The following is a 24,250-nucleotide window of genomic DNA, read 5'->3' on the forward strand; positions in this document are numbered from 1 at the left end:
GAGAGACCTGGAGCCGAGTTTGGCTGAGAGACGGAGCAGATCATTTGGACGGCGAGAAAAAAGCAAGCGAGCGAGGTTACTTAGACGCCGTCCGAGGGGAGAGGGGCGAAGAAGCCGGCAGAAAGAGAAAGGGCGTCTGTCTGTCTGTTGAAGCAGGCAGGTGTAATGGTCAGAGCTCTGAGGGGAGGCGGAGGCCGCGTTTGGAGGGGAACGGAGGCGCTGAATGCTGCCCGTGGGACCCACGGCGGGATAGTGTTCCCGCCCGTGGGTGTGGGCACTGGAACCGCACCCGAACTGAACAGCTGCTTCCCGGCTCCAGCTGCCCCCGGACGGGGAAGGGAAAACCTCACCCAGGCGAGGCACTAGCGGCCGTGGAGAGAGGGCGACCGCGCGAGAAGGGGCAGGTAGACTGGGCAGGGAAGCGAGAAGCAACGCGCCCGTCTAGGGATTGGGGGTGGGGGGAAGATCCCTGGCTGCAACGCAGGTTCTCGGGCGGAAAAGAAAGCATTTCTTTCTTGCAGGCCGAGGAATAGCGAAAGGAACAGACGATCTGTCTTGCTGGGGCAGAAAATCTGGGAGCTGCGTTTTGGGAAGGGACATCTAAGGTTCTGTTGGGGGAGGAGGGCGCTGGACTGGTTGAAGCTGTGGAAGGAGACTGGGATCTAGAGTGCATGGAAGAGGGCGGAAAGGATAATGTTGAAGGAGAGCTGGGACTGCTGGGTTGGTTATCACGTTGATTATCCTTCTCCCTCTCCACTTGTCACTCGCATCTTTCATTGTGCTTGAAGAGGCAGACATTTAGCAGGCAGTGCCTTAAGCAGTTGCTGTATCTCTCTGTAATGGAATGTGGTGCACCTCCGAAGTTTCTGACTGTCATCACAAAGTCAACGTGGGCCAGGAAAGGAGATGGCAACCCTAGATTGATGCCTTATTTTGTGCACCTGTGTGAGTTTGTGTGTGGATTCGTGTCTAGTGGAAAGAAAAACTTAGTGGGCTTGCTCAGGAAGAGTGCTTCATAGTTCTATCTGACCCATGTTTTTCTCCCTTCCCACATATACAACAAAATGTTGTCATGTGAAGCTTGATGAGGAATTTGTTGGGTGAAAGGTTATTAACTGGCCTCCCCTGGCTCTCCACAGGTACATTCTTTCTCCTGTGGCCACAGTCTCTGTCCCTGTGCCTTCCTGGCAGGGACATGAGGAAGGGTGTGCCATCCAACCAACCCCAAGAGCAACCTGCTAAAGACGCCAGCCAGAGCTCAGCATGGCTCTGAGGAGCCCCCATGTGAACACTTGTCTCTTTGCTGCCTGCCTATGTCTTTGGAGAGGGTAAGTGTGGGGTGGAGGTGGGGGGCTAGAATGTGGAAATGAGCTTGCCTCAGAGGGCACAGACCCGCTTTTGAATGGGATAGGGTGGGACTACCGTCCACAAAAGATGGCTTTGTTGTCATTGTGTGGGGATATCGCTGATGTTTGCTTTGATGTGGAAGACTATCACTCTACCCATTTGGTGAATGTAAATGCTTCTCCGTGACTGCATTGCCACCCCCACATTGCCAGCAATGTGCTTGGAACAGCTTGTACAGCTGTAGCCTCTGCCACAGCGAGTTCCCTCCAATCCTTGCTTTCCCACTGGCTTGTAAATGTTTATGAGCATGAGGAAGAGTCCTGAATTTCCAGGAAGGCATTGGGTTGCAAGCTGGGGGTACCAGGAAACAGGACTCAAAAGGAGAGAGGACTCCTATAGCACAGGGGTGGCCAACGGTAGCTCTCCAGATGTTTTTTTGCCTACAACTCCCATCAGCCCCAGCCAGCATGGCCAATGGCTGGGGCTGATGGGAGTTGTAGGCAAAAAACATCTGGAGAGCTACCGTTGGCCATCCCTGCTATAGCACATCCTTCAGGTTTACTTTAGATGAATGTATTACCCATTTGCACACTTTGAATTTCCCTTTTCAGCTTTCCAGTAGGGTGACTAAAGAGTGGGTTCAGTGCATACTTGTGGGTGGAGCAGGGATTGCAAATGATTATGTATCAAACCCAGGATGGCAGTTACTCCAGTTTAATCCACAGCAAAAAGGGTGTGGGTCTTGTGTTTTGATACACGAGAAGATGCACACTGTTGCTAGGGATGATATTTATGCTGGCAAAAATACATGTTATAGCAGCCCTGAATTTAATAATTTAGGGGGTGGCCACACACCCTTTGTTCCTCTTGCCTCCTTATGGGCCTCTCCCTGTCCTCTCATCTTAACGGTAGGAGGGACACGCAGCTGCCCTGAATGGTGTGCCGTGGAAACACAGTGCAGCACTAAGGCAGGTGTCTTCTCATCTTTAAGCTGCAGACATTCTCCCTCATGCATCATTCTGAGACTAGAAGCAAGAAAATTAGTACCCCATGTTTTAGAGGTGACTGTGAGGATCTCTTCTCACTTTTGTCTTCTGACCTTCAAAATGCATTGGGCTGTTCTGCCAACAGAAAAGCCACTTCAGATTGGAGGAAGGCCTAAAGAGGATGTGACCTCACAGCTTTTTTGTTAGCAGAAGAAATCAATCATTGGAGGAAGCCTTCTTATAATTTACACATTTTTGAGAACACTGGTTAGGTCAGGGGTCTGTATGCTGTGTCCTGGGTAGCATGAAGTGCTGGTTCTCCTCAGTTCCCTAGACTGGCTGGCACCCTAGACAAGGCTAACTTCTGGTGCCCACCCCTGCACTGATAATATCACTGAATCACATGGGGGGGTGCCCAATTCGGTGCCCCTAGAAGGCTGGCACTCTGGGCAGTTGCCCTATGTGTTGCCCAGTTCATGACTGCAGCACATAAGGGGCTTCATCCTCTCCCTCTAACATTTTCCTGAACTGAAATGGACTGTTTGGCTCATTGGGGAAACCCACAAACATGTGAAGCTTTCAAACTTAGCTTAATGGAGTACTAATATAATACATGTTGTTAGTTCTTTACATTCAGAATGAAGAATAAGAGAACCACCTGTTTACCTGCAGGCAATTTTTATTAACTCTAGGTGATTGGGTGAGGCAACAGGCTGCTGGGTTGAGTCTCCCGTTTGTTTTGTCTGTGTACGTGGCCACTGTTCTTGGCATGGGAACTTTGATTCTTTTACTCTGTGAAGCTGATGGGTTTGCTGCACCTTCATGAGGCAAATGTTCTGGAGATTTCTTCATGAACAGACAAGAAGCTGTGATATTTTATGTTTCTGCTTCATCCAGTGGGCATGGTAGTAGGTGGGGCTCTGCTTTAACTGGAGTGGTGTGTTCAGGCTAAGATGCCTATATGTGTACCTAATTTTCTCAGCGGGCTTGCCCTTTGGGAGGTGCAAATAAAGTGAGTGGGAGGTTAACATGTTCCCAGAGTATGTAGCATGGAGGCTACAGCCAAGCCATATTTACAGCGACTGTGAGAGTTCTCTGAGGAAGTAGATATTTGTCTACAAAGGACCGCTACAGGCCACAATAGAAATCAATAAGTAGTGTAATAGTTAGAGTTTAGGTGCTAGGAGATTCAGATGCTCAAGCTGATAAAATGGGGAGGGAGGATCCATGTATGTCACCCTGAGCTCCTTGGAGGAGCAGTGGGTTAAAAATGTATTAGATACACAGTAAGGTGGCCAGTCTTTACAATGCATCTTCTATCTGTATGTTTATACCCCTTCTTCCTCGAAGGAGCTTTAAGTGGCACACACAGATCTTCCCTCCACCATTCTGTATTCACAACAACTCTGTGAGGGAAGTTAGGTTGAGTGACAATGGGTGCTTTCACATGGCAACTGCTTGCAAGCGGATTTTGCCATTCTTACCCAGTAAAAATCCAGTTGCAAAGTATGTTTTGTCATGTGTGTGAACACACCAAGGTGTCTGTCTTCAGGTCTCTCTGTTAGTTTTGTGGCTGAATTGTGATTTGAACCAGGGTCTCTTCATTCCTAGTCAAACACCCTAACCACTATTCCGCACTGGGAATCACTTCACCATGCCTTCTTGCTGATATAAACAGAAAAGAGATTCTCATCATATACGAGCAAAAGGGCTGAAGGAGCATTCTTGACCTCATGTCCTGCTTCCATATTTCTGTTCTGAGGATGATAAAGCTGTCTGTGCCTACTATTCCGGAGCTATTTGGTCATGAGAAAGGGCCTTTAAACAGTTTCTTAATTTCTGGAAGTTCTTGCATGAGTTTATTGAGGAAAGATGCTTGTTTGCATGGGATAGTATACCAAGTGGTAGTGGAGGGAATGGTAATGATAAGAAAAATTGACCCTTATGCTATTTGGGAGTGACTGCTAGTTCTGAGGATATCCTATCACCATTGGGTGGTTTCTGTGGTGACCTCTTCTCCTCAGGAAACTTGGCTCTATTTCCTTTTTCCCTCATCAACATGTCTCCGTCTGCCACTGCCCTGGTTGTTCCTGCTCCTCCTCCTGTTGCCACAGAGACACCCTGCTTTAGATTTGGGAGGGGCCATTCTTTTGTTAGATGAACACCCCCACCCCATCCCAACACCTCCCTCTTTGGGTGCTGAGCCTCAGGGCGATGCTTTTGATCTTCCACCTTGCTTTCATATGGTGCCAGTGGGGGGGCAGGCAGGGAATTTCCCCCTGGAAACTCACCCACCCAGGTGCAGAGATCTTTCTGGGGGGAGGGGGAGCCAGCTTGAGTGGCCACAAGGCCTTTGCACACCATATAGTAAATGTAGTTGCCCCGGCTCTGTGGAGCAACTGAGACTTAAAATCTCATGAGTCGTGTTTCGTGAGGATTCACATGTGTGTGCGCACACACACACACTCAGAGAATGTAATGACATAGGTTTCAGTGCAGGAATCATTGCAGCTAGGACTCCTGGGTTTTCTCTCTAGTCCTGGAAAAAAAGCAAAATCCTTAAAAGCCTGGAGAGGAGGAGGGAAAAAAAAGGAGACCAATTCGGTTTCATTCCCAGTTCTTGGACAGACATGGGGCTAAATGACATGGCAGATAGTGTAGTAGATCTCATGAGGTCATTTATTGTTAAAGTATGCATTCTTCTGTATGTATAGAAAGCAAAAAAGAGTATTGGCAGAACAGGATTTATAAGATTTGAAGTGTTAGGTACAAAGGTAGTGTTGCCACAAAATACCTGGTTTCTACCTACCAGCCAGTCTCCAAATCTTTTGACCCTGCATTTGGGGTCAATCGCTTTGCATCTCCCTGATTTTGGTCAAGTTTCTGGCTGAATAATTCATTCTGACCTTGGCCAGTTTGAGTTGATTTTGTATAGCGGGGAGTGTTGTACTCTCTGCTTTAATGGGCACTTTATCCTTTAATGCAGGAGTCAAAGTCTAGGGGCTCATTCTTGTTCTCTTTGTAGCACTGGTAAGTCATTTCCCAGTTCTGCCATTTCCGCTTTCTGACTGTTTGCTTCCTTTATAGTTAACCTGCCACTTTCCTTCTCTTTCCCCGAACAGGACTCTGGGTCATGAATTCCTAGGGCCGAAGGTACTGGCGGAACCTGCTCTGACTCCCAACACAGTGTGTATGACCCTTCCCTGGCTGAGCCGGCGCCAGCTTGGACTGTGTGCCCGCAGCCCTGAAGCAATGGCCTCCACTCTGCAGGGCATCCACCTTGCCATCCATGAGTGCCACCACCAGCTGCAAGAGAGGCGTTGGGATTGCTCAGACTTGAGCAGCAGTGGCACTGTGCTTCTCAGTAGTGCCATTCTTAAGAGAGGTGAGGAGGTTTTTGGAGAATGTGCTGGCCCCGAGGTTGGCACCATCCTTATTCTCAGGTAGGGTCTGTGGGCAACAAAATCAGAACTTGCTTGCATCCCTGCCTACCTTTTCTTACCCTTCTTTCTTTCTTCCCCACTCATATCAGCTTAGAAAGTAGGCTTCTTGGGGCAGGAACTTGTCCTTTGCTTGTATAGGACAGCCAGTGTGGTGTAGTGGTTAGAGAGTTGGACTAGGATCTGGGAGACCCAGGTTCAAGTCCCTGCTCTTACATGAAAATTCACTTGGTGATCCAGGACTTGTCACTCTCTTCCAGGCTTACCTACCTCACAGGGTTGTTGTGAGGATAAGATGGAGGAAGGGAAGAACAAAGTTGTAATCAACGTTGAGTTTCCAGTGGGCAGAAAAGCAAGGTAGAGATATGTAAATAGGCCTTTAAAGGGCACATGCACTCATGGTGTTGCATAAATAAGTATCTTGCAATATCCGGGCAGCATCTCTCAACACAAGTTTGTTGCAGATCAGCATGAATTTAGAAGAGGCTGAAACAAGGCTGGCAAGAGCATAGTGTAGCTTTCTTGCAAAGGCTGACTCTTCTACTGAAGCTGAAGTTCATTAAGGGAAGGAGTATTTCTTTCCTTGTGCTTCTTCTGCTCATTTTTCCGAACAGGAGGCAGAACTGAATCAGCAGAAAGGTCCTCAGGTCAGTTCTCCCAATTCACGTCCACTTTTTTAAAAATCTGAATGGATATTCTCATTTGGCTCTTTTCTCCCTGCAAAATTCTCAGTTATAGATGCCATTGCATGTGAAGGCTGTAGGAAAACCATGCTGCAAAGCACATTTGGGCAATGCTTTCAAACACCACTATAGCATTTAAAATTTTAAGATTTTTGTTTTAAACATGTCAGTCAAAATCAAATTCTAAAGGGGAAAATGGAAGGCAAAGCATAGAAGGCCTTTTGCAGGGCTCGAATTACAGGACTAGGCTGAGTGGTTGCCAAAAGGCCCGAGGAGTTAGTACACTAATTGCCCGACTCTGTGCCAGGACACATTAAGTGCCATCCTAAACAAAGTTACACTCTTCTAAATCCATTGAAGTCAGTGGGTTTAGAAGAGTGTAACTCTGTTTAGGATGGTAGAGTTAATGTGCCATAAAATAACTGCTTGTGAGATGAGCAGAAAAAAAATAACAAGATCCTTGTGAATTAAAAAAGTGCTGACCTTCAGAGGAGGCTGCCTGGTGGATCTCTGCTAGATCTTCACACCTTCACTAAGTTTGTACTGTGGGTCTCTGTGTTGCCTGCTGTTGGAGCATTCCATGAGGCAGAGAGACAGCAGAATTATCCACCCTCATAGGGCGATGCTGTTGTGTGTCTCCACAAACCACTGTTCCAGGTTGCTCTCTTTTCTGTTAGGAGGCTTGCAAGATTCGTGACTTATGGAGAAAGCACACCTGGTGGGCTACTTTTGGCCTTCAGAAGCCCCTTGTAACTGAACTCATTTCTCCCTGCTGTCTGCTTTGGGGCTGGGAAGTGAGCTTACAGGGGAGAAAGGGTGCCTGTGAATCTAGAAGTCACCTAGTCCTCATTTCTAGAGGACTAATTGCAGCCATAATTGCTCACAGATGCCACCCAAAAGCTGAAAACCAGGACTTTTGGCTTTTTCCAGCATTGGAAGGGCAATGAGGATTCCACGGATTTAGGCTGGCTTTGTTTGACACTGTTGTTGCACTTGTTGAAATGTGAGTTGTAATTAGGGTTGCCAGCCTCCATGTGGAGCCTGGAGATCTCCCGCTTTCACAACTGATCTCCAGCTGGCAGAGAAAACCCCCCCGCCCTCCATCAGGGGTGCATAAAGAGTTTGGTATCTGCTGAATCTAAAGTCCCTCAACTGGAGAGTCTGGGACAAGCCCCAGTGGGACATGTGCTCAGGTGCAGTGTAGGAAGCCGAGTGCAAGAGACTCCTGCTCTGCAGCTACCTCCCAAGCTTCTCTCCCTACCAAGCCAGAGATCCCAGCTACACTGCAGTGACTCTTCTTCATTCCCTTTACACCTGCCAAGGAATGCAAAGATGCCACACTCTGCACCCTCCAGCATAGCTGCAGTCAGGAGAGGGAAGGGCAGGTGAGGTTTTGGGGAGTGGGGGGAAAAGAGCCATATTTAGGGAGTAAAAGTATGGGTGTAAATGGAGAGAAGGGAGAATAGTTATGGCCTAATGCATACATTATGGCCAACAGCTGTCCTTATCTTTCTCTAACCCAACTTTGGTGAAGCCATCAGCTATAAATTCTTCTTTCCGTGGGTCTTTGTGCCCAGCCAGGTCAGGATTAACAAGAAACAAATCTTGGGGTTAAGAAAAGGCTGGGATGAAAGAGACAGGCAGCAGAAGAGCTGTGCTGATTTACCAGACCCACTGATCCTTCTTTTCATACGCACCCCTTCAGCCTAACCCAAGCGGTTGTACGCAGAGTGGCCAACACCTGACCCTAGAGGCAACTTGGCAAGGTGCTCCTCTCTTTGCAGTTTGGATCTCCTTTATTGAATACAGCTTTGAAGGAGCTGGTTCTAAATTTAAAACCCACATCAAAGTAAGGCCCCTGGGCAGTCAGGCTCTGGAGCAAGCTGCAGCCCCAGCACCTGGATTGAGCTGTTGCTTGCTGCATAATGGCTTTGATGGGGCTCATCCTAAACTGGCATTAGATGGAATAACATCAGTAGACTATGGGAAGCAAAGGAAGAAAGGAAATAAATGCGTATCCCAAATCCATTAGGTTTAGAGGGATGTGACTTTTCTTAGGATTGCACTTGTTGAAATGTGAGTTGTAATTAGGGTTGCCAGCCTCCATGTGGAGCCTGGAGATCTCCTGCTTTCACAACTGATCTCCAGCTGCCAGAGATCAGCTCCCCTAGAGAAAATGGTTGCTTTGAAGGGTGGTCTCTATGGCATTGTACAATGCTGAGGCCCCTCCCCAAACCCTGTCTTCGCCTGAATCCATCCCCAAATTCTCCAGGTATTTTCCAAAACCGATTTGGCAATCCTAGTTGTAATAGATGAGGATTATGGACTGGAAAATGTGAATTTGAAGCTAGAAATTCACAGGCAGGAGGGAATAGGAGATCAATGAATGGGGTTAGAGGAATATTGCCAGAGGTGCAGGACAAGTAGAATATTGGTAGAGGGGATGACCTGCATAGATCCAATAAATGTGATGAAGGGTTTTTCGGTGAGCAAACAGAGCAGTGAATATGTGCTGGATATATTCTGTGATCATGAAGCTTGTGTGTGCAATCTGGTATTAGATGCAAAATTCAGCAAACTAAAAACCACACCTTTCAATTGAGAAAAAAAGGGTTTCTAGTTGGCATGGGCACGAACTGGGAAAATGGTGGTTCGTGTTGGTTAGTGGTTTGTTTGATTTCCTGAACCAGTTAGTTCATGGTTTGCTTGATTTCCTGAACCAGTTCATGACATGTTTGGTTCATTTTGTTCAAGAGGTGTAGAACAGACCCCTTGCAAGTTAAAGATACCAAACTCACTGGGAGTCTTCAGCTGGCTGTGCTCCACCTGTCCCCCCAAGTTTGGCAAAGACTGGATGGTGAATGTCTGAATTATAGCTGACAGGAATGCTCAGCTTCAGGTCTCACAACAACTAACTCTCCTCTCTTCGTGCTACAGTGTGAAAGCAGCTGAGTCAGGGTGTCTGCTTCCATAGAGCAGAATAGGAGCTCCGCGACTGGCTCCCAGAGCTGCCAATCAAGCTATGGACAACAGCTATAGGTGTTTCTAGAGCTCCCAGAAGTCTTCACCCAGTGTTCCCTAGGAATTGATTGAATTGGTGCCAGCCTGTCTGGAAAAGTGAACTGCAAAAATGAACACAAAAGGAAAAAGGGGGTTCATTTTCTGGTTCTGGCATAGCACAGCCAAATGAACTGGTTTGAAACAAACCAGCCCAGTTCATGCTCAAACTGCACTTCATTTTTTTATTTGTGCCCATCCCTAGTTTATAGCCCTTAAGGCTTCAAAAATGACTAGGGATGTTGTAGACAGGACCTGATGAAATCTTCAAAAATAAAGATAGTGGACAGGTTGAGCAAAATTTAGGGGGGTGATGCCATGAATTTTGACTGAGTCTTTGCCCCACTTGGAACTAGGAAAAGCAGAATACATCATACTTTTGTATTTATTTACTTAAGTATTAAACTTTTCTCCAAAAAGACCCAAAGCAGCTTACAACAAGAAAAACAATACATAAATAAACCAGAGCCCAGTAAACAACAACAAAAAAGCAAAACAAGTGTATATCAGGCTGGTCCTGAATTCATTGGCTGACTTGATTTAAGTCATAGGCTGTGAGCCATAGAACCATCAGAGCCTTGGCTTATACCTCCAGCCCTGCCCATGCTTTAGAATGGATTTGACACAGAAGGAGAAAAGTAGGCTTCAGCAAAAAGGCTCCTTCTCTTACTTGTGCCCTCCCTTCCTGCAAATAAACAAATGTGCACAGATTTGTTTGATTTGCATATTATTCTGGTTGCAGAAATTGGTACTTCTTGAAGTAGAATTTGGGTTAACTTGATGTACAATTTAGAACTTCTTAAAAGTGCAGAGTATTCCCAGTTTTGTATTCTCAGCTTTCCACTCTGTGCCATGGGTCTCTTGTACCTTAAAGACTAGCAGCATTTATTTCCATGATAATCCATGTCAGCATGAGTTGCTGCCAAAGATACACCTGAGTTGCTGTTTGGCCCCCATGAAGCTGCTTGATTGGGAGGGACATTTCAGTGTGGGAAGCTGATATATGGGCAAGGGTTAAAGGGATAGGTTTCTGGCTCAGGTAGAGGACCTGTTTTGCATACAGAAGGTCCCAAATTAAATCCTAACCCCAGATAGCCAATGTCAGAATAAACCATACTGACCAGACCAGTGGTTTGATTCAGTATAAGGTAGCTTCATGTGTGAGTTTGCTTATTAAGATCTCAAGAAAAAAAAATGCTGCCAGTTCAAGATAGGACGATAGAGCTTAATACCAATGCAGTCTCTACAATGTGTTAAAATAAGCATTTGTCCGGTGCTGTGGCAATTGCACTGGCTACCAGTTGAGTACCAAATCCATTTCAAGGTGCTGGTACTAACCTTTAAAGCCCTGCATGGCCTGGGACCGACATATCTGGGGGACTGTCTCTCCCCATATGTACCCTGAAGAGCTTTATGTTAATCAACTCTACTGGCTGTCCCTAGCCCAAAGGACATCTGGTTAGTCTTGATCAAGGTCAGGGCCTGCCATGGCTTGGTGGAACACACTCAGATCTGAGATTAGGGCCCTGCCAGACCTTCTGCCATTTCACAGGGCCTGTAAAACGGAGCTGTTCTGCTAGGTCTTCGATTGAGGCATCAGGCATCCAATCAAGTTGGCCTCTCTTTCCATCTGGCCCAGTCTTCAGAAGTTGTTACTGCCCCAGCAGTTCTGGCCTAGTTTCATTGTACTCCAGTCAATGGCTGTCTGTTTTATTTATATTTTTAACTGTTTTAATTCACTGCATAATTATGTATTTTACTATCTGATATAATCCGCCCTGAGCTTGCTTGTGGGGAGGACAGAATATAAATTGACATAAATAAACAAAGTAGATTCCCAGCCTACTCTTGCCAAAGAAAGACATTAAATTTTATTGTACAATTGCAGGAGGCAGCAAAGCAGAATCTTGGTTGGGTTACCTCTCTCAAGTACACTTACAGTTCCCCAGATAAGTATGAGCAACTAGAATTTAAATTTGGAATTTTCCAGTTAAACTGATTTTTCAGTATCTTTTTTTCTGCATTTTGATCCAGACCAGTAAGTTCAAGTTCGGAGGTCACTTACTATTCTTTATTTTTGCAGTTCATCCCACCTAGTCTGGCTGGCTGAAGCTCAGGCCTCTCAAATCTGCCAGACACACACTCTTGTTTATGCTTCACTAATGTGATCCCCCAGCCCCACTCTCGTTTATGCTTCACTAATTACATTAGCACCCCCAGTGCCCCCTCCAGAAAAAAATCCTAGATATGGGCCTGGCTGAGTAGCTAGCAACCAGTAGTCCTTCAGCTACTTTTGCAGGGCCTTTTCCACACATCCAATATTAGGGTTTGTTGGTTTCGTTAATAAGGTTTTGAGTGATCTTTATAAATGAATTTCAAGTCCAAGCAGAGCCAACATACATACTAATAACCAATATTTGCAAACAAAGGAACATCAACTTCATTGTGTAAGTGTATTGTTTTGCTTGTCTCTATAGGCAAGATTTCATAGTCTGGTTTTCACTCAGTTGAAACAGTCCACAAAAGGAGCCCTATGGATACAGTTGCAGCAAATAAAAATAAAGACCTCACCAGTCACTGGAAATCCTGGTATAGCGTTATTTTAATCCATTCAGTGTTCTAAAAATCCACATAGACATTAGTGTCTGTTTGGGCAGATGCTAGGCTCACTACTCATTTAAAGTGTCTGAGTTCTGTAACTTGAAGGGAAACCAAGATGGTTTTATACCACAGCACAAGCAATCTCACATTCAGGATGCAGTGCTCTGGCAGGCTTCTCCTTTCTTGGACCCATCTGCTTCTGGGGCTAGACTTCCAGCACCAGTTCTATGTTGTTTCACTTCTGGGGTCGATTTTTCTTTAGACCCATCTGGCACGGCAACTTTTTTTGCTAAGTGACATATGGACCCAGCCATCACAACCTTGAATCTTCACAGCTATATGAGTGATGAGGACAGGGTTGATACTGGAAATCCAGCCTGAGAAGCAGACTGTGCAACTTCCAGTGATTCACAGCTTTAGGTATACATTTTAAAACGTAAAGTGTCACCTCAACAAGCATATGTTTGCAAACTTGTGTATCAAAGACAAATTTTTCAGAGAGCTGGGACTAATCTTGGCTCCTTCCCAGGTGTATGCTTGGGCCAGTTCTCTGTTTACTGCATAATATATGAAAAGACTGGGGTGGTTTGGTTATAATTCTGGGAATATTAGCTTTTAAGAGGTTAGAGTCGGAAATGACATGCTTGCACAGGGGACTACCTTTACCTTTTTAAGTTTCTTTCCCTCGATAGCACAGAAAAATCTGAAAATAGAAATTGAAATCAAATATTAAAAAGAGAAACAGTAAAGAATTTTAAAAAGCATTGCTTTTAAAAGTAATAACTGAATTGATACATTTGGATTCGCTCTTCCCCCTTATCCTACAGGGCTGATTAAAAAGGCATGATTTCTGAAAAAGAATACTGGAAAATACAGCATTAAAAGTACAGCATATCTGTACATCATCTGCTATATTATACCCTTAAATGCCAATAAAAATGAACCCAAAGTATGCTAAATGCAAATAACTCTAGGATGCTGTGAACTCAAACTGGTTTCACAGTCGTTCCTTCTTTGCAGGGGAATTCTGCTGGGAGGGAGGGGTGCTAGGGACCTTTGGTTTGCCCATGGAGGAAAATGAGGTGGTAGAAATCTGAGTTAGAAAGGACTGTACCACTTCAGACTGCAGACAGAGGATTACATTTTGGAGTGTTTCTAGAGCTGCCAACAGGCTTGGAGAAAAATGTCGTTTTACTTTAAGAGAAAGAAATGGGAGATAAATAGTATCACTTGGCAAATAGAATTTCATTAAGCCTCTATTAAAGGAAGAGGACTTTTTTTTTCTCCAGGCAGTTGGCAACCCTACATATTCCCCGAAATTAAAAAACCCTGGAGACAGAAAACCAGCACAGCAAGCCCAAAGAAGGTATGATACTTTCCCCCTGTTAATAACTATGAAGTGGTTCTCTCTACCGCAGTAAAAGTATATAGGAGGGCTACTGCACCTTAGTGACATTTGTCTAACCAGGTAGACTCCAGGCTGTGACAGTTTCTGCTAGAATAGAGACCTGTTACTATTTAAAGTGCCACAAGATTATCTTTTGGCCCAACTGTGCTGCTTTTTTATCACCTGATTTTTCATGAGAAGGAACATTCCAAGCTGGGCTATACCTCCTACAATCTAAAGTTGAGTGGCTCACCTTCCCACCTTGTTCCCCTGCATATGGGAGGCAGGCCTGAAGCTGCAGTCTCTGCAACTCGATAAACCATGGCTTCCTGGGCTCTTTGCAAGGCTGTGAAAGTAAAGCAAAATTGGAAGTTCATAATGTGAACAGGGCCTAAAATCAGCTTCAATCCTGTACCTTAGGATCAATGTCTGTTATCTTAATGATCTACTCGCAGCTCTTTCATTTGAAATTACTATGTATTTTCAACATGTATCCTAAAGAATGGTCCTAATAACTTAGATAAATTATTATTAAATACATGTATATATGTAACAGTTTCTAAAGAAAAATCCCTATCTCAGCCACCATAAACCCCAGCCACCAAAGTCAGCCTAATTAAAAATCCTTTATGATGTGCTGAAAATACACATATGTTTGCCTTTGGCAGCATGCCAAGGGAAGGGCATTCTTGAGTTGCGGGACAGCTGCTCAGAAAGCCTCTCCACATGCGGGGGGCAGTCTGACTTGGCATGGAGATGATATGACTAAGATGACGATCTCAACTGAGCTCAAGCAGGGCTGCGTGTACACTGCTGTTTCATTGCACAAGCATTGGGTTGCTAGGAAGCCGGGGGGGGAAAACATCCTTTCCCTTTAACTGAGGCTTAATATGTGAAAATGGGCTTTTGGTGGCATGGAGGTAAATAATATCACCTGGTAAATAAGAGCAGCCTAATCTGGATAGCCCAAGCTAGCCTGATCATGTCAAATCTTGGAAGCAGAGAAGGCTCAGCCCTGGCTAGTGTCTGTATGGGAGACTTCCATGGAATACGCAGAGGCAGGCAATTGCAAAGTACCGCTGAATGTCTTGCCTTGAAAACCCCACAGAGTGATGTCTATGGTTCTAGTGTAGAAATCAATTTGTGGATAGGGCTGAACCAGGAGCAAAGGTCTAGTATGGATTTGGCCAATAAGTTAGCTGAAACTAGTTTGAGGCCAGTGGTACCTTTAAGACCAACAAAGTTTTATTCAGGTTATAAGCTTTTGTGTGCAAACTCTCTTCTTCAAATCACGATTGTTTGATTGAAATCTGAAGATTCAGTGGTGCACAATGTAGAAATCCTGATGAAGATTGTTTTGAAACAAGAGTAAAACTGCCAAACCATCCCAGCTACTGCTTCATTAATCTTATCTGATGGAAAATGTTGAGGATTGGAATTGTTACTGCTTCATTCACTCTAATTGAAAGAAGAACTGAGTTTGGGACTTGCTATAACTGAAAAGAAATGGAATGCCATTATTCACTATGCTATTCCTGAGAAGAGGAACCCTAGGAATTTGATTTATGATTATTACTGATTAGTACCTTACAAACCGTGCTTATATGGATTAATGATAAAGGTAAATGTAGTCCCCTGTGCAAGCACCGAGTCATTACCAACCCATGGGGTAACATCACATCATGACATTTTCTTGGCATACTCTTTGTTATGAGGTGATTTGCCATTGCCTTCCCCAGTCATCTGTACTTTACTCCCAGCAAGCTTGGAAGGATGGAATGCTGAGTCAGCCTTGCGCCAGCTTCCACCAGGATCAAACTCAGGTCGTGAGCAGGGCTTGGACTGCAATACTGCAGCTTACCACTCTGTGCTACAGGGCGCCTTTATTAATTAATAAATTGTAGTTATTAGTTTTGTACTGGTTCTTTACATCCTTAGTCCTTTGTGTATAACACTTCTTCAGATACCACCACCAAATAAAGGCTCAATTTTTCTCCAACCTCTTAGAGATCCTATGCAAGCACCAAATTCAGGGATGGATTGAGCATTAAGCTTACCTGGAAATTTCCCAGTGGACCACTACTCTACAGGGCTGCTGATGGCTAAGGCCCAGCAACTCTGCTAATGCCTCAGGGCCATTTGGCTCAGACTCTTCATTGGTAAACAGTGTCGACTCATCAGTCCTCTCCTCCTGCACTAGTGCCCTTTTGTGAGGTGAGGGTGAGCTACTGAGTTTAGCAACCCCCAAAGGGTTGGTGAGGCTGTTCTGATGGGTTCCTTCCAGGGCCATTTTCACTTCCCAGCCCACGCCTGACAAAACTGGGTGCTCAAGATCTCAGCTTTCTGTTTGTTTTTGTTGTTTTGAAAAGACAAATTCCTAGCCCTTAAGAGTGTAGAAAGTGGAGCAGGATTGTGTAGGCAATCTCTAATGAAAGAAACCAGAAGAAACATTGAATAGGAACACCATGACTAAGGTAGGAGCTTCAGGCGGCAATTTTTCCCTTGGGAACATTTCCCATTGAATAATAAAGGAATTACTTTTGAGTAGATCTGCTTAGGATTGCTAACTAAAAAACAAGCCATGAACAAAATAATGAATGCAAGGATCTTATATACAATGTTAACAATTCCTTATTCTAAATAGATAATCTCCAAACACACATGTCACAAAAAATATCCATATAATTGGAAACATATATCATTAAAGCTGAAAATCCATATGGATACATTCACAATCCATAAAGAGATGAACCTATACATTGAATGCAAATTCTAAGGAAAAGTCTCAAAAGAGTTTGTGATAAGTTAAAGTGCAGGTAGTTTTAAAGATGAAAAAAGTGCCTATGCAGTTTGCTTCATATGTAAGTAAGTAGAACTCCTCATAGTCACCTCTAATCCCCTTTTGAGACTTTTCCTTGGAATTTGCATTCAATATATCTCTTTATGGATTGTGAGTGCATCCAGATGGATTTTCAGCTTTAAGGATATGATATGTTTCCAGTTATGTGAATATTGTCTGTGTGATATATATGCTTTGAGATTATCTATTCAGAATAAATTGTTACATTGTATATAAAATTCTTGTATTCATTATTTTGTTTACAGTTTGTTTTTTTATTGTAACTTTTCCCGTGAATCTCCGTTCTCTATTGTTTCTAAGATTACCAACTGCCTGGTGAAAAAAAAAAAGGTCCTGTCCCTTTAATAGTTTTAATGGGATTTTATTTCCCAGGTGATGTTTTTTACCTCCCCACCGTGAAAACCTTCAGCTGTCCATTCCCACAAATTAGGCCTCTATCAAATTTTTCTCCAGATACGTTGGATACAAACCTAGATTGTTCCCTGCAGCATTTTGTATCATTTTCGTGAATAACGTAAGCCGAATGAGAAATATAAATATACTTCATTTGCACAATTTAAAATTGGTGTACAAAATTTGTTTTTTTGCTGGCACAAAATTTGAATGATCTCAGCACAGAACATTGAGAAGTTCAGTGCAGAACTGCTGTAGCATAATGGCTATAAGAAGTGAGACCCAGGCGGTCTCTGGCTCAAATCTTCCTTCAAATCCCTTTCTGCAATACAAGCATAATAATCCTGACTTCCCTTGTTTCCCTGGCCTTGATGACCCAGGCTAGCCTGATCTCATCAGATCTTGGAAGCTATGCAGGGCCCATCCTGGTTAGTACTTGGATGGGAGACCACCAAGGAAGTCCAGGGTTTGCACACAAGCTTCCTACCTAACAAACTGCCTCTGCTTGTCTCTTGCATTGGAAGCCCCACAGGGCCACCATAAGTCAGCTGTGACTTGACAACACTTTCCACCATCACAACCTAATGACGTCAGCTGCCTTGGATTCGTGTTGAGGAGAAGAGCTATGGCTAAATAAACAGACACTGGAGTTCATGCATATGTTTTCTTGCAAATATTCTCTGTCATAGCTATTTGAAAAGTAGATCTACAACTGCATTTCCAACTCACCATGTTCCCTCCTGTGTCCCCCCACAGGCTTCCGGGAAAGTGCCTTTGCCTTCTCCCTGCTGGCAGCTGGTGTGACTCATGCGGTAGCCACAGCTTGTAGTCTTGGTGAGCTGCAGAGCTGTGGCTGTGCCAGCCCAGGTGCCGTGAACCAAAAGCTGAAGCTTAGCCAACTGCAGACACTAAGCCAGAGCAAGAGCTTGCCTCCAATAGCAACCTCCTTGTGGGGGGAACCTGGTCTCCAGGACACCTGGGAATGGGGTGGCTGCAGCGCAGACTTCAGCTATGCCCAGAGATTTACCCGGCACTTCTTGGATCCTCTAGGGAAACCACGTGATGTCCATGCCCGGATGCAGCTACACAGTCACCGTATGGGAAGGAAGGTAGGAGGTGTCTCTAGGGTAGGGGTATGGGAATGCTAGGGAATGTGCGTGAGCTAAAAAAGGACTGGATTGTGCCTGAGCTAAAAAAGGACTGGATGGTGTTTTGTTAAAGTGACAAGTTGGCATGCACGTACATAATCTAATATCTTGTGCAATATATAATACGTATGGATGCTATACTAATAATGTTAACTGGCTGAATCCAATACTTTACACTGGTATTCTCAGGCTGTCTTCCAAGGCCATTAGGGTATTTTATGAGACCTGCTTCTGTGTGGTAAGAAATTAATTCATTAAGTAATTGAAATCTTCTGTGAGTCCGAATTATCTGCTTGTAAAGGAGGCTTCCTATTCATATGATTGACTGCTGTGGCCATGTTATCTTCCTGCCAACATCTTTTTTGGAGGGAGGGGGGTATTTCTGTTGTGCCCTGACTTGGATGGCCCAAGCTAGCCCAATCTTGTCAGCTCTCAGAAGTTACACACGGTCAGCCCTGGTTACTACTTGCATGAGAGATCACTAAGGAATACCAGGATTTTTACATACAGGCAGGCAGTGGCAAACCACCTCTGTTCATCTCTTGCCTTGAAAACCATATGAGGGGTTGCCATGAGTCAGCTATGACTTGACTGCATTTACATACGTAATTTTGTTATATCTCTTGAGCTGATGGTGATTGGGTTCAACCACTTCTAATGCAGCAATATAGTAGAATTACACAGCCTCAGAGAAGGCCGCTGTTGAGTCTCTGTGTGAGTCTGGGCACCCCTCATTGAGGGGATGCACCCATATTTGTGATTAATGCAGAAACTCTTGGATGGCTTCCTCTACATATGAATATTTCTCCCCTTTCAAAGAGTATATAGCTTTGTGTGTGTGTCTCTGCCAAGTTTTTATCCAGAAAGCAATAAGAAACATGGGAAAAAACACCTCCTAAATCCAAAAGTATCCCATTCAGCAAATATTACAGAAATTCAGATCTGGAGACTAGGAATTCAACTTTGAAAAACGACCAAGTTTGAGACAGGAGAACTTGCTTGCAGGGTTCTCTCTGGATTTGTTCCTGCTCTTGTCTTATATGCTCTGTGGGCACAAGGGGGCAGTTGTATGTGGGATCTTGGTTTAGAGATAAGCAACACTACAGCGGCATGCAGTCTGGAGTACTTCTACTAAGTTGAAAGCTGCCATTGTTGGGATAAAGTTAGAGTTCCTCTATCCCTATGTGGTAAAAGTTGTATGTGCCTGGCTTTAGTAATTATAATGCAGTCATAAACAGAGCGACATTCTTCCAAGCCCGTTGTCTTCAGTACACTTAGAAGGGCATAGCTCTATTTAGCATTGTGCTGTTAAGATTAGCTGCCAGTGAGCAGAAGCTCAGATAACAAATTGGGACCCTTTGATATTAGTAACATATTATTGGTGGCATTAATTTATTAAAAACCTGTACCATGTATGGTGCCAACTTGAGAAAAAATTGCCTGTCCCTTTAATAGAGGCATAAAGGGTTATTTGCCAGGTGATGTTGTTTACCTCTATGCCCTGGAAACTTCAGTCCCTCATTTCCACACATTCAGCATCTACTAAAGATATAGGACATTTTTTGCCAGGCCTGTAGTCATCCTTAGTACGTATATTTCCACCATCAAACAGTGGCTCAAAATTACAGATGCAGACATAAACCATACTGCACAACATATAAATACAAAAACCAGAAGGACAGAAAAAATGCCCTCAACCCCATTTCTGCCACACATCCTCAATTATGAAAACTTCAGTTTAATAGCCTTAAGAAACCTGCAGTACTGTGCCAAGCTGGGAATCCTCCTCACCTTCTCTGAGAAGCCATTCTAAAGAGCAGACACCACAGCCGAGAAAAAAATATGCTTGAGGCATGGTAGTTCTTGTGGTCCTCAGGAATGGGATACTCCTAGAGAAAATCTGGGGAAGAGCTAAGTCGGGCCATATTATATCCAAACTACATTCATTCATTTGGAGCAGTTATATGCCTCCTTTCCAGAAATCTAGGATACTTACCAACTGCCTGGAGGGGGAAAAATGGCCTGTTCCTTTAACAAAGGCAATGGGATGCTATTTGTCAGGTGATATTATTTACCTCCATGCCATGAAAAGTTTCATCTGCCCATTTCTGCATGTTAAGGCTTTTGTAAAGGGACAGGACATTTTTCTCCAGATCCATTAGCAATCCTAGATCTGCTCAAAGTGCCTCACAAAGTAAATAAGTTTAAATCTATATATAAATCTAAATTATAAATAAAAACAGCAGTATAAAAATCAATAATGAAACAAGTTGTAAAAACCAGCTAGAGGCATAAAAACGGCATGAAACAACAGCTTTAAATGTGGTATAATGGACTGCTCATTTATAAGTGAAAGGAAATCAGATAAAATCTTTGAACAGAGACGTCACAACTTTTGCTTTGCTCCTTTGTTATAAGAAATAGATGTCAAATTTGTATATAAGCCTCTGGAATAATATTCAGTTATGATGGAACTACAAATTGTTTTATGACCAAATTAGTAAAATACAGGAATGTGTAGAATAATCACATATAAAAGTAGCTCCATTTTGTCTTAAAGTGCAAACCCTGATCCTCCCTGTCCTGTGAAACCTTCTTCCCACAAAGCATAATTCCTCATGCTGATATTTTCTTAGTGGCCAGTTCTGTTTTGTGCAGTCCAGTCTCCCCCCACTTAGCAGGTTCAGGTGTTTTTTTTGCCAGGAGAGTAGGGGTGAATTCCTGAAGTCTGCTTCTCCAAGAATTTTCTCCTTACCACGGAAAAGGGAGGTATTTAAAAATAATTTCATCTTCTCTTTCTATCTCTTTTTAAAAAGAGAGTTCACAAGACAGCAGTGAGCTACTGGCAGGGATCTTGCTGTCTATTGCTTTAAAAATAACTTACTGCAGTGGGGTTGCACACAAGTGATACACATTTTTAAAGAAGCTAAAATAAAGTCAAAAACTCAAGGTAGTTTACACTTCAGTGCAGGCAAGGATTCTGTAGTTGAAGGAAATGATTATTTTCCCATGTAGAAGATACGAGTGCCTAGAATAAGTAATATTTCAATAGAAGAGCAACTGTAAGAAAATCGTTGTGATTATGCATGCAACTATTGACTAACATGCACATTTATTGTGATGGCTTTCTAGCGTACATCTACCTTAAGAACTGAGTGGTGCTTTTTGTAGGTTTTTAAGGGGACACCTTTGGGAAAGTGGGTTTGGTTGAGGAATCATTTCCAAGAGATGCATGTTTAGAATGAGCAGATACGTCTTTCACTCTAAACACACCATTGTGGCATAGTGGCAACAGTACAAACGAGTCATTTGTAGAAAAATAGGTGGTGGAACTCATTAGCACAACTCATTAGCATACTCCGCCGCCCCCCTAACCAGCCAAAAGCAACCCAATGCAAGAAAGGAGAGCTGGAGATTCAGCCAGCCCAAGCAGGCCTTGCTTACCTGGGGCTCTTCTTGGCCACACACCCCCCCACAGTCAAAAGGCCAGCAAGTCACCTGCCACCCAAAATAACATAAAAAGTGGAGAAAGCATGGTGTGGGCTTCTCCAGGGTTTAATGAGGGCTGCTGGCGGTATGGCAATGCTCCTGGTGGCTAGCTGGCTGCCCACTCTCCTAATCCAGCAATTTTTATGCAGCTGCACCTACTATTCATTGGACAAGGTAGGTGGAGAGGAGGAGGGGGGCTGTCAGAAAGGTTCAGGAGCTGTGCTCCTGTGAGCGTCTGCTGAATTCAAGTCCTGAATACAAAGCTAATTCCCTGAAGCTGGGAGTTCCACTGTTTCCTGCAGCTTACACTTCCCCCCCCCCCTCTCTCTCTCTTGACAGGTTGTGTCTGAGCTGGGTCAGCGGAGATGCAAATGTCATGGCCCCTCAGGGAGCTGTCAATTCCGGACATGCTGGGTGGCAGTGCCTGAGTTTCGGAACGTGGCCTCTAATTTGAGGGAGCGGATGGACCACGCCATACTCCTGAGGCCACACAACAGCAACTCGGGAGCCTTTCGCCCACGTCTCCACAGCTCCCGCCTGGCCAAGCAGCTCATTTTCTACGAGCCCTCGCCTGATTTTTGTGAACCTGACCCAAGCCTGGGCTCCCCAGGCACCCACGGCCGCCCTTGCATCAAGGGCAGCCCTCGGCCAAGTGGCTGCAGCAGCTTGTGCTGTGGGCGTGGCCACAATGTGCTGCAGGAGATGCGACCCCAACGTTGCCATTGCCGCTTCCACTGGTGCTGCCATGTGCAATGTGAGGAGTGCCCTGCCACACAATTTATCAGCATTTGCAAATGAATTTGGCAAGGCAGACACTCTAAAGACACAGGCCATGCCCCGGGTGGGCCACATATTGTAGCCAGGCAGCATCTGAAAGCAAGGCGCTTTTGGACAGTGTCATACTCGTAGGGACAGCACCCACAGAGACTACTCCTGTCTGCAGTCTACACTTTCTGTGGCTCTGCCACATGCCATGCAAGGTGCACAGTGATTTGGCCTCTTGATGCAGTAATGGGTTATTGGCTACGAAGCAGAACATCACCAGAAATGAGTGGGAATTGGATAGCACTGTGGAACTGTCTGTAAGATGCTGCACCTTACAGGGATCACATTTTTCATGGCTTTATTATCTACATTGTAGGGGTTGACTTCACAATGAAACAGCATTTAAGAATAGTTGGGAAGAGTCAGGCAGTAAATGCCCTGACCTGGATAGCCCAGACTAGCTTCATCAAATCTCGAAAACTATGCAGGGTTGACCCTGGTTAGTATTTGGATGGGAGGCCTCCCAGGAACAGTAGGATTGTGATGTAGAGCAGGGGTGGCCAACGGTAGCTCTCCAGATGTTTTTTGTCTACAACTCCCATCAATGGCCAATGGCTGGGGCTGATGGGAGTTGTAGGAAAAAAAACATCTGGAGAGCTACCGTTGGCCACCTCTGATATAGAGGCAGGCAGTGGCAAACCACCTCTGAATGTCTCTTGCCTTGAAAATCCTATGGGGTCACCAGAAGTCAGCTGTGACTTGACAGCACGCACGCACATACTAGCAGTAAATACTTTAGGCTGGGTATCCCACTGTTCTCCTCAAACACCTGTGGCAGATAAGGATCGGGAAAAATACATTAGTGGCAAAAAGTTGTGGATGAGGGTTGGTACCCCCAGGATGTAGGAGAGAATGTGCAGGCCCCCAGGTTCCAGAGCCCAATGCTTCTACAGGTTCCAGAGCCCAATGCATCTAGCCCAGAGGAATTTGGGACATTGAATCTTTGACAGGCAGAAACATTCTGATTTCCTTTTACAAGTGAGAAATATGGAGATAAGTTTGTAAGTGCTGCAATTGTTTGGGATAACAGTGACCTATTTTGCAACAGCAACACCAGCAGAACAGCACTGGGGTATTTCCTTAAGGGTTAATTTATTCTTCTGACCTTTTATTTAACTTATGTGGGCAAAAGGAGAGGTGTCATTTCTTTTCTCTGTGCCCTGTTCAGTTCAAGTTGACTAATTCATTGCACTATGCCCATTTGTTTCATAGACCAACGTGTGTGTGTGTGTGTGAGAGAGAGAGAGAGAGAAAGAGAGAGAGAACATAGTTTGCTCACATCGTATCTTGTTGTTTGTGATCGGGTATGTGGGTGATCCAGGACCAAAAGGAAATTTTTACCATTCCTGTCACTGTGCCTTCATGATTTTGTGTTAAATTTCAAAAACCCTCAGAAAAGCTGTAATCATCAGCTTTTTCCATATCAATTCTGAGGGAACTGAGTTTTTCCCATAAAAACTGAAATATCTACACAACAAAGCATTTAAGCATGTTGACAGGTACTGATGTCCATCCATATAAACATTAATGCAGTTAATAAAATAGGCTTACTTGCAATTCAAAACCTAGGATGTTTATTAAAATCTGCATATCCTGTATGGTCAGGGCCCTTGCTGATTTAATTACATGGCACTGAAATTGAAAAGTCCATTTATTCCAAATCTGGATTCTGAGATCCAGCAAGCAGATAATCCCCATGTGTCCTGCACAAGTATTATCCAAGAAGCAGGAACAGAGAAGCTTAAGCCATCATAGGTTCCAAGAATAAAACTTAAATCTAAATCTCCTGAGTTTTGACGTCCCACCCTTTAATAGAGAAAGCCTTCAAGATTGGGCAAAAGGGTGTTGGCATAAATACATTGTATGTGAGCTGGTGATGTGAACCAACCTGTGTTCCTTGGAGAATGTAAGAGAAAGAACTTATGAAAAGCCAGTTAGAGCCCAGCAAGTAATGAATAATGAAATGCCCCAGAGATGGGCACTTCTGCTTGATAACAAGGGAGATTAGCATCTAAACTGAAATACCGTAGGGTA

The 24,250-nt window shown here is 44.3% G+C and overlaps 2 protein-coding genes across 2 annotated transcripts in view; both read left to right on the forward strand.

The window, feature by feature from the left end:
* The first annotated feature begins 1,173 nt into the window (after positions 1 to 1,173).
* On the forward strand, positions 1,174 to 22,218 carry WNT10B (Wnt family member 10B). The gene is made up of 4 exons (XM_060253461.1): positions 1,174 to 1,328; positions 5,456 to 5,718; positions 17,511 to 17,863; positions 21,731 to 22,218. The coding sequence occupies exons 1-4, from the start codon at positions 1,264 to 1,266 to the stop codon at positions 22,187 to 22,189; spliced, it is 1,140 nt and encodes a 379-aa protein (XP_060109444.1). The 5' UTR covers positions 1,174 to 1,263; the 3' UTR covers positions 22,190 to 22,218.
* The window catches only part of FKBP11 (FKBP prolyl isomerase 11), a 59,542-nt gene continuing 46,120 nt past the window's right edge, over positions 10,829 to 24,250 (forward strand). The window contains exon 1 of the mRNA XM_060253463.1: positions 10,829 to 10,837. The gene's annotated coding sequence lies outside the window, so the exon portion shown is untranslated. The remainder of the gene's footprint in view (positions 10,838 to 24,250) is intronic.

The sequence above is a fragment of the Heteronotia binoei genome, chromosome 13 (genome assembly GCF_032191835.1).
Source record: "Heteronotia binoei isolate CCM8104 ecotype False Entrance Well chromosome 13, APGP_CSIRO_Hbin_v1, whole genome shotgun sequence".
Classification (NCBI taxonomy): domain Eukaryota; kingdom Metazoa; phylum Chordata; class Lepidosauria; order Squamata; family Gekkonidae; genus Heteronotia; species Heteronotia binoei.